At 36.9% G+C, this 19,427-nt stretch overlaps 1 protein-coding gene across 2 annotated transcripts in view; it reads left to right on the top strand.

The window, feature by feature from the left end:
- The first annotated feature begins 6,672 nt into the window (after window positions 1-6,672).
- Window positions 6,673-19,427, top strand: part of LOC106937340 (mitogen-activated protein kinase kinase kinase kinase 4-like) — a 46,476-nt gene continuing 33,721 nt past the window's right edge. For both annotated transcript variants that reach the window (XM_015018781.1, XM_015018782.1), the window contains exons 1-2: window positions 6,673-6,886; window positions 7,375-7,440. In XM_015018781.1, the coding sequence (XP_014874267.1) occupies window positions 6,830-6,886; window positions 7,375-7,440 (123 nt within the window). In that variant the 5' untranslated portion in view covers window positions 6,673-6,829. The remainder of the gene's footprint in view (window positions 6,887-7,374; window positions 7,441-19,427) is intronic.

Here is a 19,427-nt window from a genome sequence, read left to right on the forward strand (position 1 = left end):
TTCTTTTTTCCACATAATGTAACCGGTAGTGCTTATGATTAAAAAAATAATAATTATGTGATCGGTATCGGTGATCGGCGATCGGCCCTCCCTCATGAGTGATCGGAATCGGAATCGGCAGGAAAAAACCTGATCAGCACATCTCTAGCTCCAACATATCAAGAGAGAGTCCCTTCCAAATGCACCTCTATTTTTGAGTGTTTTCACATTATGCAGGGAACCAGAGTTAAAACGAAGGCAAGAATAATATCAGTGTGTTTCTGTAAGCTGTGCAATAAACTAATTTTTATTTTATTATTATATTTCCTTCAAACAGTTATTTTAATGAGCAAACAGAGAGCAAGTCCCAGCATGCCTGGACATTCTTTGTTAGGTTGGTATTTTCCAGAATTTTCTTTATTTTTCTTTGTAAATACAAACTTTAGCTCATTAATCCTGAAATGTTGCTGGAATTTGGTAACTTTTTGGTGACAGTTAAAGCCCCTTTGATAGCCACGTATAACAAGAGCTTTCTTCAACAACTGACTCAAGATACTCATTTATTATAAATTAAGAATAAATGCTGTGGATATTGTGGTTACCTCATGACAAGGAGGTTCTTGGTCCAAATCCTAACTAAAACCTCAATGGTAAATTGACTTAGTTCTTGTCCTGGCCTGTCCACTTTGTGATAGCCTGACAACAATCTGTTGAGGTGTTTAAATGTTAACGTTTGCAAATGATGAAGGTTTTTTATTCTAAGCTACACATTGTTTTCCAGTCCCAATATTGAAAATGAGTTTGCTTCATGAACACTAACATACATACAATAACACACTGGAAATTCTCACAAGTCTAAACTCATTAGCATTCAGTTTCAGTCTGAGCACCAGAGGGACCATATTGAGAGCTGACAATACCAAGTGGAACAGAAAGTCCTAACATAAAAAAAGAAAAACCTAAACCATCTGCTTGACTCACTTCATGAGAAGGGCGGCTTCATCAAGTTCTCAGCTGTGAGTGCTGTTTGGGGTTCACAGTTCCGGAGTGGGAGGTTCTTCCCTTCTGCAGTGCCAATGTCAGCCGTCACTGGGGACAACTGGTATATCATTACAAATGGCGCCCTCCTGTGGAGAGTGGGTAAATGACAGCATTTTAAAAGAAAGATGGAAAATTGAACAAGCCGTTGTCCGTCCAAATTTGACTTTCTTTTTAAACAGAAGAAAATGAATTCAAAATATTAAAGACATTGATTGGAACTAAATTAAATGCAACTAATTACCATCTGTTAAGTAGGTAAAACCAGCACAAACGGGCAAAGTTGTGGGAGGAAAATGTAAGAGATTTTAAAGTTTCTTATGAATACAAAAAAACTTAAAGGTTTACTAGTAACTTGTATTCATCCTTGGGGCGGCAATTATCTAAAGAACCTCCAAACATTTACAGCTCCAATGTTTTACAACCGGGGTTCCCGAACTTTCCGTACCATGTTCCCTGTTAGCTTCTGCCCTGAGACCCCTTTTAAAATCCAACATGCTACAAAATATGTGAAGAAACATTGACTTTTAGAATGTTTCTTGTCTCACTTTTATTCATTTGTAACACTTGCAGGTCTGTCCTCGGCAGGGCTGCTGGATGATTTCTTCTGTTTTTTTTCTTGTCAGGTGCTTTCCCATTTACCGCTAGCAAATATGTTATTGCTAGCTTAAGAAGTAGCTTTATAAATTTGACTGGCAGCCAATGAGAAAGACGGGCAAATAATGGCAAATAACATTTCAGTAAGTTATTTTAATTTAGATTTTGTAATAATAATAATAAAAATAAAATAAAAATAAAATAAATAAATAGTTGAAAAACAGAATCGATTCTATTATTTGAAAAATTATATATATTTTTTATTATTAAGAAATGTATTAGTTTTTAGCATTTTGTTTTCTCATTTTCCCTTTAACTTTCTGAGGCCTCCTTATCGCCCCCTGGCGGCACCCACTTTGAAAAACACTCCTTTATAATGCAGTCATTAAATTATAATATTATTGAAAAGTTAATGGATTCACTTGGTGGTATATTCACCAAGTGAAATATACCAGGTTTAAGATTATTTTTATTTTTAAAAATAGCATTTAATCAAACAAACCAATTCAGAACATATATTCTAATTTATTGAATATGACTGCATGTCTCTACCTGCATATTTAGATAATGATATTTTGCCCTTCATTTGCCCAATACTTTCTTTCTGTTGGCTGGTGAACATCCACCCTGATATCAGTATCTTTGCAGAATCTAACAGGTTTTCTTTCAGGATGACCCCACATTCATCTTCCCATCAGCTCTGACTGAGAAGTATCTCGACCGCATGATTCTGTCAACACAGTGTTTCATAGTAAGTATGATGTATTATTGGTTCAATTTAACGGCAGCAGCTACTTATTTCATGATTTTTTTAAAAGTAAGTTTTGAGTTACCCCAAGAAACCTCAATCTGCTTCTCTTTCTTTGCCATTCTAAAAACAATCTTGGTAATATCTTGCATTTAGTTTGTCGTAAAGATCATGCAGAAGGTTTAGAATGCTAGAGTAGAAGAAGTGTGATTTTTCTTCTGTTTTCTGATGATGACCATCTGTATAATGAATAGAAAAAATAATACTGGCCCAAAGACCGAACCTATAGAGAACATGGAATTGTTGCAAAAGAAAAAACATCTAAAATCGCTTATTCGGAAAATACACAAGAAAGTATACATGTTGCATCTGTGCAACAAAACACTTACAAAACATGTTAACACAAGGATCTGACAATGTGACAACGAAAATATTACCATACACTGTGAAAAGATACATTTTACTCTGATATATGCATTTGTATTAATATCCCCAGATCAATATGTGTGATTTGAAAGTCACAAAAGGCTGGGGCATTATCAGAATCAACTTAACTACATAAATATACAATAATCAGGCATAACATTATAACCAGGGGCAGGTGAAGTTTAACACTGGTTACCTGCTGGTTGTGGCACGTGTTTTTTGGGGTAAAAAAAGCGGAAAACATTGTAAAAAAAAAAAAAAAAAAAAAAAAAAATTGCTGACTCAAAATGACAGCCTAGTTTCTTTCTTGCTTTGACTCAGTAAAGTTGCATCACTTTTCACTGCCAAGATCAAAACACCTTAATATACATTAGTTAAGTTGACTTAGATTAATCTCAGAAATTTTTGAGAAAAAACATGGAAATTTCTAAGTTTGAAAAGTCAAAAGAAATTATTAGAAAAATTCAAAAATTCTGACAAATCTCAGATACATGGACATTTCTCAGTTTCAAAAGTTGAAAATTTGCTCAGGGCTTTTTAAACAAATAATTAGATTCCTGCTGCATCACAGTTCTACTTGTTGAGGTGGCATGAAATGATTCTGTCATAACTTATGAAGATTTTTTCTTCAATTCACAAAGATGAAAAGTATCAAATATTTAAACTCTAAGAGGACAAAATATCCTTGAAAATCAGAAGGAATATAAGAAGAAATGTGCACATTTTAAAACATCAACTACTTTTTCATCTCCTTCCCAGATTTTCACTTAAATTCATTTAAAGTTGAATGTTTTAAAGAGAAGTTTTTTCTTTGTTCTTTATCTGCCTTTTAACTCATTTTCTGACTGGACCTGGGATTATAATTCTGTACCAGTCTACATCCGTGGATATGAAGTAATTAATTGGACTCGTCTGTCTTCATTCATAAAATTAATTGAAGTAATTACTTCATACTTAAACTCTGACATTGTACCAATATATGCCTTAAATGTGAGGACAGCTATAAATGAGGAACCAAAGAAGAGTCATGCAAAGTATAGAAATAAACGGGAAAAAAATGTCTGAAAGAAGAATGAAAGATCCGGGATCATTCAGCTGATCACCTATTTATCAATGTACTATGTCCCTGAGTAATTTATAAGCCAGACTTTGGTGACTGAACAAGCAAAACAAAAATAACAAAACTCAAAAGAAACTTCGACACTGAGTCCAAAATATTCAGAGTAAAAAAATTAACATTAGTTATCAACTTAGAAATGAGTTATACGCTAACATTTAATTTCTGCCTAACATATTAATACAGTACAGTATTTTTGAATATGAACTTAAAATGCATTGAATTAATGACAGCAAACACCCACTTATGAAAATGCCAATATTATTTTTAATAAACAGAGGGAAACAAACCACTTCTATCCGCATGGAATTTATTTGATTCAATTGTCTCACAGAACATTTGGATTAAATACAGGTTCACAAATTTGTGCGTTTGTGTCTTGTATGTGCGCGCGCGTGCGTGCGTGTGTGTGTGTGTGTGCGTGTGTGTTTGTGTGTATCTAGGCAGCTGACCCTGGTGCGAACAGGGCTACTTTGTGAAACCACAGAGAGACCATTCTTCCCTGCGACATAACACACTCATACACAGCCATCCACTCCGGCCCCTCTCGCTCGCCGTAATTTGTCGCATTCACTAACGCGCACAAATGCACATACAGAGGGAGCAAGAGAGTCAATTTCAATCTCTCATTCTCATACAGAAATCTCGAGCACAGTCTTGCTTTTTGTTTCTCCTCAACGCTCACAAACACAGCGGCAATGTCCCTCCACATAATGACCCTTATTCCACCATCCTGACCGTGAGTCACTGGGTTCAGTCAGGAGACTGGAATGTCGAGCTCCATCATACCGATGCGTGGTATATACCGCAAATATTTTCACAAGAGGGAAATCGGCAGTGATTGGAAAGCAATGGACATGATATCATCCAGTTATCATAGAAACTTGATAAAACATTCTAGACATTTTTTTTTTTAAAGATCCACCATTTTATTTCCATTGTTAGATTTTAAAATAACGACAGAACTTTTGCAGTAAAAGAGAATGCGCACATTTTCTTCAGTGGAATGTTTATTTTTGTGGAACTGTTACAAATTTTATTGCCCCAGGAATTATCATGATAAATGATAATGTTGTGTAGAGACCTTTTTCTAAGTATTGGTAATAGCATTACTATGCAAGATCACCCTCTTAAACACTAATAGTTTAATTTTACTATAGAGCAGTGCAGACTGCAATTGGAAGACATCTTAAATATACCAAAATAAAAGACAATAACCAGAATCAATGAATAAAACGGAAATTAAAACCTACATACATAAATAACATTGACTATGAAGTCTCAAAACAAAAAATGCCCTTCAAAAAATATTAGTCATCAGAATGGAAATGATCAAGCTCTTTTGAATTCATACAATTAATTGATTGATTGCTTATTGGAGCAGGATTTAAAAGATTTCAAAATGAATTACTGGTACTTTCTGTTGTAGAAATTTAAAGCAAGACTCCATGGTTTAGAAACACAAAAGCATAATCATAACTTTTCAACATTTTGCCATTTAAGAACAACAAATTTTGTTGTATTTATTGTTATTTTAAGTATAAACAGAACAGAAAGTATCACATGACATTGAAGTGGAATAAAAATAGGATGCAGAGATTTTTGAATAAGAAAAATTTAAAATTTGAAAAGTGCGGCTTGCCTTTGTGTTCAGTGCCCCTGATTCATTACTTTGGAGAACCATCTTTTGCTGCAAGTCTCAAGATTTTAGAGTCTTAACTGTTTGTTCATTCATCTTCATGAAACAGCTTAAGTCCAAAGGGTCCAAGAAATATTGAATCTAACAAGTTTTTTCCCAAGATTGCAGCGTATTTTGCTTCATCTATCGTTCCATCAGCAGTACTCCGCCTTCCTCACCTGGCCGAAGAACAGCCTCCCCCAAGCATGATGCTGCCACCACCTTGCTTCAAGGTCAGGATAGTGTTCAGGTTTAGACAGACAGACAGACAGACAGACAGACAGACAGACAGATAGATAGATAGATAGATAGATAGATAGATAGATAGATAGATAGATAGATAGATAGATAGATAGATAGATAGATAGATAGATAGACTTCTGTTGTTTCAATAATTTCTAAATATTATTCAAGTTTTGCATTCCTTATAGTTCTTGCATCATTGAGGTGCTTGTCATTCTGTAGTAGTGTGATAGAAGTCTTCTTCCTTTTTGTTTTTATTTGAGTTTCTCTGGGAGGATGAATTTGTGATTTCCAAAGTGTTTTACATACCAGTGTTCAAATGTGTGAATTTGTTTGCTTATTCATTATTGTGTGACCAGATATTTAATTATTTGTTCAATTATTATTATTATTATTATTATTATTATTATTATTATTATTATTATTATTATTATTATTATTATTATTGTTGTTATTGTTATTGTTGTTGTTGTTTTGATATTCGGAGACGTCAGTTTAGAAGAGCAGGTATTCTTTACAAAAACGGAAGGAAAAGAAAACTTTCAGAAGCAAAACACAGGAACCATTTCCAAACAGTAAAAAGCCAAAGGCTTAACCGGAAGCTCATGAAAGTAGCTTACAAAATTAAGTTATGAAAGTACAAGAAAGCGCATTGGAACCGAGCACAAAGATATATCGTAAATATGAGTATTGTGCGCAAATAGGATTTTAAATCTGAAAAACAAAGATTATGGAAGTTTATGAGTAACTTTCTGTCAATAGACGTATAAGGAAAATTATATATTTATATATCATTCACAATCAGACTTTTACCTCGGCAGGTCGCACCGGAAGTACTTTGTTTCTCGACTCCTCAACTTGACTCACTGAGCTAAACTTCAGAATGGAGCCGAGGGGAGGAAAAAGCCGTTAGTTGGCACCGTCAGCGGAGAGAAAGTCGCACCGTCCATGTCTTTAAAACAAACATCGACCCGCTGACAATAAAAAAAACCTACCGACAGCAATGTCGCGAGAAAACACCACGCGAAGCTTGGACAGTATAGACCTCGCGGCTTTAAGAGTAAGTTTTAAAACATGTCTTTTTTTTTCTTTCTTTTCTTTTTTTAATGCAGTGCTTGAGTAAACACAGTAAGACGTGGTGGGTGTTACTTTGGAAGTTAACGGTAGTCTCAAACAGCACGAACCGAGCAGTCAAATGTTGTGATAACTGATGTGGTCCAACTGTGGGATCCGAGTGTGGAAGTTGCTGTATAATGGTACCTCTCAGAGAGTGTGTGTACAGTGTGTGCCTTATCTGTAACTTCATGTTCACTGTCTGCCCTGTGTCCTGTTTGGGGCAAGTTTCTGTGTTTACTCGGATTTTTTTCTTTGTTGGGCTGAAGAAGCTGACAAGTTGCCCAAATCAAGACAACTTGTTGTGTTGTGGCTTTGTTGAACAGCAGCATTATTTCCTACTCTTCTCCAGTAAATTCAGCAGATTTTTAAATTAAATATTACAATTTAAACTCCCTCCTACTGTTTTTTTCTTCACTCTCACTTTCTCTGCAGGATCCAGCAGGCATCTTCGAGTTGGTTGAGGTGGTCGGCAATGGAACCTATGGGCAGGTATACAAGGTGAGTTGACCCTCTTCCATATGAAGTTTTCATACATCCTTTAACTCTTGTAAACAACTCTCTTTTTTGGATTATATTGGAATTTTATTGTTACGTTTCACCTTGTTAGTCAAACCAACATACAATACCACGGTTTCCCCCAGAAAACTTGCTAAGCCCAGTGGTAGGGCAGTCATCCAGCGGCCCACCGCGTTTTTGAGCTAAAATACGTTTAAAGTCGACATGAAATGTGAAAATATGACTAGGTGATTATGCATTATTGGAAGACATGGTTGACAATAATTAAAATCTTAAAAAATACAAACATAAAAAAAATACTAAGACAAATGTCAATTTTTTTGCACTTCTGTTGTGTCATACTAATTTAAGTGTCTAAAAAACTTCAGTCGTGATTTGTGACTGAAGTTGTTGGCGTGTTACCAGGAAGTGGTCAAGGAGTTCTGGTCAATTAAAAATGACCCCTGACCTCAATTTCCCTATGTGTTAACATACTAGCCATACTATGTTGCCATTATGCTTCCAACCATTTTGCCAAAGAAACTCTTTAACCCGTCTTTGCTATCACTGTTACTAGTGTACTAAAAAAACCTATAATTAGTCAAAACAAACAGGGCTTCGCCTGTTGGAGGAGCATGTAAAGCCTGTTAGCCCGCCAGGTTTATAATTCCCCCAATACAGTTCCAGCTGTAAGTCCTTTTATGATATTTCTCGCATTAATCTTTGCAAAAGGAGTAATATCCAGCCCAGTTTCCACCATGTTTCACTATTAGGGTTTGGTCTTCAGCAGGGAACACTAAGGTTTATTTTTTCCCAAAGGGAAAAGCCAGATTTTGGGATAATTGGAGTAATTGTTTTGCTATTTAAAATGTGATGAAATAATGCCCACTGGTGTACTTTTATTTACTTGTGTAGCAACTAAAAGAGGCTGAAATCCACTGAAATTTGAGCAGCTCCTGTCACATCAAACCCAAAGAAAATACATCGATGTTTGCAGAAAAGGTCAAGACGAATGAATACTCTTGCAAGGAACTGTATCCATCTGCATTCCATGCATGCAAATTTCTAATCGCTTGTCGTGCATATCAAAACTTATGACAGCTACTTCCAGTTAGCAAAAGAAGAAGAAGCAGAAACGTCTGTTTACTGGAATATCCTGTTGGTCAGAGCACACAGATCCTCTCACACGCACACACACGCAAACACATGTGCATGCACAGCATCTTTAAAAGGCATTGGGTGGAGTGTACTTCCTTATCACATTATCTGTTTGTCTATATGTGGGTCGGGGTTTGTGGTGAGAGGTGTTTAGTCACTTGTAGACTCTTGCAGCTGGTTGTTGCAGCAACACCACAGAGGTGTGTGTGTGTGTGTTACTACTCTTTTGTGAACTTTTTTCGTTTCGCTTTTTACCAACTGAAATCCTGCTGAGTTCACGATGGATGGTGCAACAGAGGCACGACCAGGACTTGGTTTATGTGTTTGTATGCTGAGAGGCGTATCTGGAGGCCAGCCTCTGAAACAGAAACAGCAGAGCTTTCTTCAGAGGTGCCCTGGTCTGTATGGGAAAATCTGTCAGGCCGTTGGTGGGTGTGTGCGACTCGATTGCCACTCAGTTTCCTGAAAGAGGAAATGTTGCAAAAGCTGTACAGGACAGTGAGGAACACTGCTTGAAATCACTCAGCTTCAAAATATGACACACATTTGACTGACAAAAGGACAAAAAAAACACCTTATTTGGATGAACGATGAACTTTGTCATAGAGGCTGAATTTTTAGCAACAGCTTTAATGTCTCAAAGCTTCTATAAAGTTAGCAGCAATATATTTAGTGTTTCTGCTACTTGGATTATGAATATCTTTTAATTTGCTAGAGCTGATTTAATGGTTGAAGTCTTCTTACAGGGGTAGTATTATGTGTTTTTTGCAGACACAATGTCATTTTATGGCATAATCTAGTAACTGTTAATCTTGGTTATTAAAAAATGCTATATCAAATATGACTTCAAAGAAATTTTACTTCCTGATTTACCACCTTGAAATTGTTGTCTCTGCCTCTTTAAGAAGCTCCAGATCTTTCAGAAATGCTGCCTACAGGAAGTCATCACAACATGGCTCCTCTACTAACCCTTTAACAACCAGCGTGCCACTGAGGAGTAGCTTCTATAATGAGCTCAGCAGATGCACAGTTCCACCAGGTGTTTGATAATTGCTGCTGACTACTCTGAAGGAGCTGAATGTGGCGAAACACAGGGGAAGTTAGGCGGAAGCTAGAAAGCTTGAAAACTGCAGCTCTAAGGAGGAGTTTTGTCCTTGAAGGCGGAGCTAGGTCCACTCAGTTGTTTAGAACATCTGAATGGTTTAAGAAAACGTTTCTTAAACATACATGAAAAAATCGAAGCAACACTCCAAGTATGTTCTGAGAAGTTAATCACATAATAACATGATGAAAAGCTAAACATTTTTAAATGATACTGCCCCTTTAAAAACATGTCAGCAGTTAGATTATTAATAAAATCTCCAAAACTCACTGTTAGGATCGATCCTAATAACTGGTATATATATCACAGATCTTGTTAAATATGGTGGAAGATCTGTGATGCTGTGTGTCTATTTCATTTCCTATGACCCTGGGAATATTGTTAGAGTTCACAATCTCTTACTAATGACAGGATATGTTAAATAAAAATAAGGCGGACTCTTCAGTGGCCATTAGCCTTAAGATATTAAACCTCCAGATAGAGAGAATATGCAAGTAGAACAGTGACGGGTCTCTCCGTCTGTATTCCCCCAGCTTGTGAAATGTTAAAGGCGAAGGCTAAGCAATGTCCAGTTGCCATGGGTTCCCATTGTTGCACCAGTAGGGTTTTTTTGTCAAAATTATTGTGTTTGCTAACAAAGATTTCCCCCCCTGCCAACTAAATGGGCTCAGATTAATTAAATGATTTTAAATAATTTTCAGTTCACTGCTGCAATATAAAATGACTCTAAGGCTTTTTACCTTTTTCATCTTTAGTACAAGTTCTAATTGGTTTAGCCACCAACATTTGTACTGGCTGTGATTTCATTTAATCTGATTTTTCTACCAATCATGAATTGATTATCTTGACATTTTTTAAAGCAAAACCCCAATTTGTTTGTAGGTAATAGTTTGATTATGGTGCAAAACCACCAAATGTAGAGTTCTGCCCTGTTTTATCGTTCACTGTCTCTATCAAGATACTCAGGCAGCGCCTCCAGTAGTAAGGTGCTGGTCTGTAGATGTTTCCAACTTGAGTAGCATCGCTGTCATGATTTTTGGGTCAAAATAACTCTGTTAAGTCAAGATATGACAAAACTAAGCAGTAATCCTATCAGAACAAATTAAAACTCTGGCTAGTTGGGATAATGAAGCACACAAAAAAAAAACAATAGAGGGGTACACTGATGAATCAGCCCATATTTCCTTAGCTATTTTGTGACTTCTTAATCTATTTTATTCATGATTTCTGTTGTGTGGTTTTTATTTCCATCTTATTTGTTGTTTTTGGTTGTCGTATTTCATTTGGGATATTTAAGATATTGTCCAGTTTTCGTTGCAAAGTCAAAGTTTACTAGTCTTTGAGAGAGTGAACTTCAGTCAATAAAAATCATATTATTGACTCAGTGAGATAAGGACAAGTTTAGGATTTCTTATGTCGAGATAATGAGACAATGAGGCTATTCATACTCTTACCATCTGTAATAATATAAGGAAACTGATATTATGACAGAAACAAGCTTGAGATCTTATCTTGAAATAATTGGACAAGCAAACTGTCAAGACAAGAAAACAAGATTTTATCTGAAGTTTATTGTGACAAAATTCTTGTTTTTGAGTCTAGGAGATGAGGAAACTTACATTTAATCCCAAAATAAGGACACAGTGAAATTATCACAACAAAACAAGCTAAGATCGCATTATCATCAGATGATAGTGTAAAGAAATCAAACAATTTCCTTCTAATGTTTAGAAAAACTGCTATACTTTCAGAACAAGGATTACAACAACAACAAACTGACTGAAAATGTAATGAGATATTTGAAAATTATAGTTTGAAATTTCTGGAAATTTTACATCAAAGTGTGGAGGACTGACATTTTATCTCATTGTATGGACTCATGGGACCTGTTGGAGAGCCTGGGTGAGTTCCAACAGGAGAAACCAGGACAAGAATAGAGTCTGAAGAACAATACCTTTCCTGACACACACACACACACGCACACACACGCAGACGCACACACGGGGCCTTACAAAAACACATAGTTGTGAACTGATGTGAGCGCAGGAGATGCTGACTAAGCATCTGGGGTTTTCCTCTGTTTATCTACACGTCATAATTGTATGTTTTCTTTTAATGGGTAGTAGCATGAGATAAGAAGGAAATCCAGCTCAAACTGATTGAGACTTTAAACACTTTCGCTGAAGTGTTTAAAGTCTCCACTCTGTAATGTTTAATATACATTACAGAGAATCTGCCAGTCACATGTCTCTACTTCACCTTTAAACATATTTACTTCTGTTTAACGAAAAGTAGCCTGATGCGTTTAATGTTTTGATAATAAACTGGTTTTCCAAATTTGAAACTAAAATAATTGATGTTTTTAGTCTGGTAGTTTCATGTCTCATACATTTGATGTGTCCTGCATGGAATCAAACTTTAATAAAAAAAAAACTGTAGATCTCTATACTTCTAGAAAGTATTTTAAGGATTGGCATTTTGAAATTGGCAACCGTTTTTAGTTGTGCATTTATTTGTTTTTTGTTTTTTTCCTTTGTTAGCATCCTGTGATAAATGCAACAGTTAAACAGAAGCATAGTGGCTGTTGTGTAATCAATTGTGGTCAATTCACATTTTGGTCACTCTTCCTCTACTATCCTTGAGCTGAGCATATCGCTCAATAAAGCTACTTTCATCTTTTTTTATGTGCTCTTGTATTAAGGTGTGATTAGGGGTGTTGAACTCACAGTGTTCTGCTTCGTCAGAGCAGGGTATGCTACTTTTTTCCTCATTTTTATAGTTTTCAACTGGGCATTTGGGAAGAAAATTTCACTGCTCTATCTGTATCCCCAAGTGGTCAAAATTATCACCATCCAAATTAATCAGAAAGTAGGGCTGGTTATCAGTTTTGTTTTTAGTTTCAAGCATCTGTCATTCCGAAGTGAGTCTCAACCAGTGTAGACCAACTTACCAAAGTAGAGTTTGAATCCATGCCATCCATAATACATTAACCTAACAAATCAAAGTAGTGCTGTGTGACTACTCGCATCTAAATTACAATGACGAATACAAATAAGTATAATTTAAAAAAATGTAACCAGTAATTGCCACGTAATTGGCCAGGATCAGCAGCAAAGAAGAAATCTTAGATGTAAATGTTACAATGAACTACATTTGTGCAGGGCTTCTCAATGTTTCATTCATCAAGGATATTTACACTGCACATTCTAATCTGTACTTTTTAAACGCAGTGTAAGATCTTTTTTTTTTTAAACATCAGAGGACCAAGGACAAGTTGAAGTTCAGTGTTTGTTCTTTTCTCCAGAAACGCCTTGACATGAGGAGTGAGAGAGCTGGGTTCTAACCAAGTTTTCTTGTTAACAGAAGATACTTTCTTCAGAGCCGCAAAACAAAACAAAAAAAAATAGTCAAATAAATCCATAATGGCTTTAACTTTAGCTGATCATCAACTCTATGCCAATTTTTCAGCTTACAGTTCATTGGGAGTCAACTTGTTTTGGGCAACAGACATTTTTATTTCTTGCTAATTTTATTATCTTTGGTATTTTTATAGATTCCAATAAAAAAACGGGAGTATATTGTGTCTTTATGATGGGCTGCTGGTGAAAAAATGCATTTTAGAAGGAGTTATTTGATAAGTTGTCTGTTATATGTAGACACAGACAACCTAGATAGACAACTTACAGTTCCGCATTCCTTAAGTCCAGTGACCCATGGGTCAGAATTACCTGGCTTAAAATGACAACCTTCCCTATGGCCAGTTGGTATTCACAGACCAAACTCAAAATGGGTAAAAAAAAAAGAAAAAGCAAGCGGGCAGTGTCTAACTTAACTATCATAAGAAAGTCGAGTTACAAAGAAACAACAGTTGGATCATATGCCACATACTAATACTTATACAGTATAGCATGTGCTAACCTTGTGGAAGATTTTAGCATATCTGAATTAAATCATTTTGGCTATTTTTTCAATAGTTGTTGAAGACTTGTTCCAGATAAGATCAGACACGCAGATCAGGTGGGTGGAGTTCATCTTAAACTCAACCATGAACTAAATAATCAATCAGTCAGGCGACAGTGTTGGGTTTTCAGAATATCAAGTGGTATTTCAAAGGAAAGGTTGTAACATCTCAACTTCAATCTGTTGCACATTTACTCCATGGTTTGTTTGTATGTAATCGTTGTTGAAGAACTGATCCCCTCTGAAGGACGGCTTTGTAAGGACAGAGGCTAGACATGACGCCACACTGGGAATCCTTGATCTCACAATGCCCAAAGCAGTAAGGATGGAGAGGCACAGGAGGAACTGGGACAAGAGTCACTCTGTTAAGACAACTTGCAGAGGGAAGTCCAGTATGTTGAAGCATCTGCTATAAAATTGTGATTCTCTCTCTGCTCTTTGAGAAATACTAATAATGCAATGCAAATACAGTCCACTGTCACCATGTGCTTGTGTAAGAGGAAGGACTGATGAAAGGTCAGTGACTCAGTGCAGTTGGATTGACTTCCTTACATGGACAACTTTTTACAACTTGGAATTATCTGAATTTGACTGAACTGTATCATAACTAGGATTGACTGTGACATGTTGTAACTTTATCTTAATCTGCTATCTTCATGATCTGATTCTATATTACTCAACATACATCAGATCTGTTTTTCTTGTAAAGTACCTTGAGATGGCATATGTTGCCTGTAAGCTAATGTAGGTTTCTGTGGGATTAGTGCAGCATTTTTGATATTTCTCTATGTTTCTTGATACACTATAAGTTGAAATACACAAATCAGACATTTATGATGTATGTTTTTTGTATCGCCTTAACCCGTCAAGACCAATTTTAGCCGATTCTAACTCCAGTCGCTGCCAAATAAGGTTTTTCTATTTTAAAAATAATGACAGAATGGTTGTGGTGAATGAATTTTTAAACTTACCTGAGCATTTCATATTAGTAATGAACATGTGGTGCAGTTAATGTAAGCAGCTGTTTTGGTGTATATTCTTTATGCAACCCAGACCCTAAAATGTATTCATTGATCAGAAAAAGATTCCAATCTGAAGCTGGTGAATGTTTAATTGTAAGTAGTCTCACTCGATAATCAGCCACATATTGTTTCAAATAAGTGTGGGCATACATTGCATCGTTTGTCATTTATTGTGAAAAATTTCTTATGATGATAAGAATTTGTATTTATTCTTGTCCCGATTAAAAAAATAAAATAAAACCGACAGTAGCAACGAAAATCTTATTTTTGCTATTTTCTCCGCTGTTAGTTCCACGAGAACATAATTAATTCTCAATAAATTCCTAAAAATGATTAGAGGCAGTTATTAAGTACAGGCTAGTTAAAGAAATCACACTTTTGTAAGCAAGTACTGTTCTGAAGAAAATAAATTAAATTTTTTTCCAAGAACAATATTTGTTCATGGTCCTATAAATGTTGTGTAATGCAGTCAAAGCCATACAGTTACCTAAAAAACTAAAGATAAACGATAGCTTTTTTTATGACGTTAATCACAATAGTACCACAAAATATCACAATAACATTTTAAGACCATATTTCCCTCCCCTTGTTTCAAGAGACGAGTTACAGAAAGAATGAAATGAAAATCTTAGCAAGCAAGTAGCAGTCCCAAAATAAAAAGTCGCACACTGACGTAGGTGGAGTTCTTCTTTTATTAGTCTCCCTCACAATGTTGCATGTCTACTACAAATGTGAGAGTTAGGGGACTTTTGAAATAGAAAAACATCTCTCCTTTTCTAGAGCAAAGATGATTCAAGAAAACTTTTTTGTTGTTGTTGCTGCATCATATTGAAACTTAGTTTTCAACTACTACTGACGTTTAGAGCTGCAGCACTCCACCCTATGTAGTTTTTGGCAGACTTGAAACTAGAAAGAACCTGAAACGAGAAGCAAAACCTTGGACTACTCAGATTTCTGAAGGGGAAGTGCAGATAAAGTTCTTCCGAGCCCTAATATCCTCCTGATATTAAAACGTGCCTTTATTACACAGATTATCTGCTGTCTGGCCTTCTTCTACAAACATTTTGGATACCTTACCTCTGCAGATGAACCCTTATTAGTACATCATCAGAAAAAGACTAATCTGGAACAGATGAGGTTTTTTTTGTTTTTTTTAATTTTTTTTAGGACCTTCAGACATGAGAATGTATTCCATCTCATAATGCATGTGGGCATTAAGGAATGTATTATATGCTGTAGTAATCACATGCTGTTTGGAATCCATATGCAGCATTGCAGCCTCAGAAGAAAGAGTTACAGCCTAAGTATGTATCTCATTGTAATGGTGCATCAGACATTTATAATACATTTTGCATGAAACTCTTACTCACTGCATACACAGCAGCATCACACACATCCAGAAACAGGGCGTTTCTGTGTTTGCAAAAGGAACTTCCCTTCCCTGCAAAGGCATGGTTATAGAGTCATCTTTGTGTGTGTGTGTGTGTATTTGTGTGTAAGTGTATGTGAGAGAGACAGAGAGAAGGTTTAAGTGGGAAGAAAATGACAACCGCCAGTAAAGCTTTGAACTCGCAGCTCTGATCTTAAGAAATGCCTTTATAGTTAGCGCGGCAGAAGCAAACTAAAATAATTCCAGCTTGTGTAATTGGCATGCATCGTTAAATGACCTCAACTGTGTGAACGAGAGCCATCAAAAAAACACACCAGCGGCATTCATCATTTTTGGGGCGAGATTACATCGCTCTGTGAAAGGTCAAAGCCGTGGCTTGATCGGTTTCACTTCGGCCTCAAACTACGTTGACGCAGCCTCAAAACCTCTCCAACAGCTGGTTTCAATACCATTTCCAGAGTGAATCACTCACACTTCCTCTTCCTCACATCCACCTATCATCGGCCTCGTTCATGCTCCGTTGTTCTTGCAGAACTTTTTTTTTTTCTTTCCGTTTTTCCTTTTGTTTCCAGCAGGCGGCCTGTTTTGCAACCCAACTTTGTCAGTAACAGATGTAATTTGTGTTCCCACACACCGAAAGGCCCAAATATTCATGCGGTGCAGAGATAAAACACGTGTAGTTCAGCTGTTTCAAAGGTTTAAAATGACATCTGGGTTTCAAAACCGAGCAGCGGTGTTGGTGGCTGGAAGTTGGGACGCAAAGGGAGACGTAGTCTGGGCAGGGTTTGTGGTTGTCAGAGGTGAAGAAAGGGAGAGACAATGGGAGAAAAATGGGGAGGAAAGTGGTATGAGGGGGAGAGGAAGGAAAGCAAAGGTGAAAGGCAGAGAGCAAGCACTAAAGGAAGGAAGAGGTAGAGAGAGGCTGATGAAAACGAGCAGGGAAGAGAGCTGGCTCCCCTCCTCCTCTCCCTCATGGGGTTTGGAGGTATGGTTGGCAGTGATTGCTCCTGGGTAAATTTGCAGTAAGAATTCATAGAAGTCCTATAGAGGTAAATGACCTCCTTACTATACTTTCAAATGCCAAAACAATTATTAAATGTGCTGACTTTTTCCCATTTTTGCCATGTTATAACCGCAACCTTAAAAGTGTTTCAGTGGGGTTCTAGGGGATAGGCCAGCTCAAAGTAGCATATAATTGTGAAGTGGAGAAAGAAGTGGCTTCAAAAAGTATTTCTGCGAAAGATAATTTAAAAGTTTTCATCTTTCAAGACTTCATAACTTATGGGCGCTTAGGTGTACCATGGGATTAAAACCGTTGGTAGTCTTTTTTTTTTTTTTTTTTACATATCGGTATTGGGTCAGCATTAACAATCGTCATTTGTTTTCTTCTTGTTGCCGTTTGTGTTTGTATTTCTGGAGGTTGCAGGGCTGACCATGTGATCATGTGACAAAGATGGTCTGTCACATGATCACATGCAAGTTTAGGTGTTTGGTCATTTTTTTTCACCATGTCAAAAGTGTAGATCAATGTATATGATCTATATGACGATGATAAATATTGGGTATCAAAAGAGAGTTGGTGTTAGATGTTTTTTCTGCTCACCTTTTCATTTTCACATGAGAGTTTCGCTCTTTTCTGCAGCTTCTTTTGCAATTTATACATGGCATGCTCTGCTAATGGAAGGTCTCAGACACAATCTTGAAAAGTATGGGAAGGTATGGAATTTGATTTGACTATTTTCCAGGTCTGGATAAGAAACATGCTTCTATTTCCACGCTGTATTCACCCATAATGAAGCATATAAAATTTCCAAAAGTTGGAAGCTAAGTTGGTCCAAACACTGCTTTCCTAACTTCCATCTCAGACATGATTGCCATAATGTCAGCTGTTTCTTCATCTACCACGTCGGGTCTATAGACCAACCTGCCCTTCACACTTGCTCATGAATGTTGAATGAAGCTGCTTTCAGCAACACGTTGGAAAGCTAATCTACAGTGGACCTCATACCTTGACAACCTGTTGAGAAAGCTGTGCAGAACAACCCTGGTGAATAGTCAGTTGTATGACAAGGGGGGGGATAAAAGAGCAAATAAAAATTTGACTTGAACTCCAAGACAAAGTCCGAGGACCCTCTAATGCTCTGTTTCGCAATGAATAATACCCTCACTCCAAAGGTCTAAAAGTCACATTTATCACAGAGACGGATGAGCAAGTACACACAGAGCATTACAAGCAAGCAAGGACTCTGTAGAAAGCTTAATTCCTACAATCAGTTAGCAGAGAGGAGTCAATAAGTCAATCAGTCCATCAGGGCACGGAGTACACCTCATGTAGCTAAATAACAAACAGGCATGAATGAGGTCAGATCAGAGGAAGGCTGAGATGGAGATTTGCATCTAGTTAGCAGTGAGACAGAATATTAAAACTTCCAGACAGAAACAGCAGGAGTTTCTCTCATTTGGGCTCTGTTCACTGGAGACGTCTTGTATCTAATTAGCATTATGTGGGAATATTTTGTAGTAACCTTTTCACCAACGCTCTCTTCACTGTGTTACCTCATTCTGCCATCTTGTATGCGCATGTGAATAACGACGGGAAGCAAGAGGAAACATAATTGTGTCTTAATTCAACAGTGTGCATGCTACCGCAGCGTGTGTGTGCACGACTCTGCACGTGTGATTTGCAGGATTTCAGTGTCAGAGAGCGAGAAACTTTCTCCAATTAATTCCGATAGAGAGCCATTTTACCGAGTGTGCGTCTGAGTCGCGTTGTTAATCAGCGGCTTGGCTGAGAGGAGGACACTTAAAGTCTGTGTCAGCTGCGGTGGCAGTGAGCAGACATGGCTGAGTCTGGCTGGACAGGAAGGGCATGTCTTTATTTATCACAGTCAGGCCAGTGGCTGCCTGCACGGCGTAATCCTTCACCGTTATGGGGACCGTGTCCTCCGCCTGGGGACTGAATGGAGGACACAATACTCCTGGGGGTCAGTGGGGCTTGTGTAGGTAATTTCTCATTCAATACCAAAGAGGGATGATGGTTAGAGGGTGTTTTTTGGGGGGAGAGGGGGCTGTCTGTTTGGAAGTTGCTGCTTCAGCAACTTTATTATGAGCAGTATTATTGTGAAGCTTGTCACAGCATCCCTTTTCTTTTGACTTTCCATAATATGTTCTGGTTGTACTTATTTATTTATTTTTTTTTTTGCAAGTTTATAGGATGAAATAAGCAACAGCTAATAAAATGTGGTAGCACCCTAAATAAAACCAGGACATGGCTTCATAAAAGTTAGTTTCTTTTCAAATAGCTGCATACAGTTGTGGTCAAAAGTGTACATACACTTGTAAAAAATCATAATGTTAT

Source organism: Poecilia latipinna, unplaced genomic scaffold, assembly GCF_001443285.1.
Source record: "Poecilia latipinna isolate Pla-1442-1.1 unplaced genomic scaffold, P_latipinna-1.0 Scaffold2320, whole genome shotgun sequence".
Classification (NCBI taxonomy): Eukaryota; Metazoa; Chordata; class Actinopteri; order Cyprinodontiformes; family Poeciliidae; genus Poecilia; species Poecilia latipinna.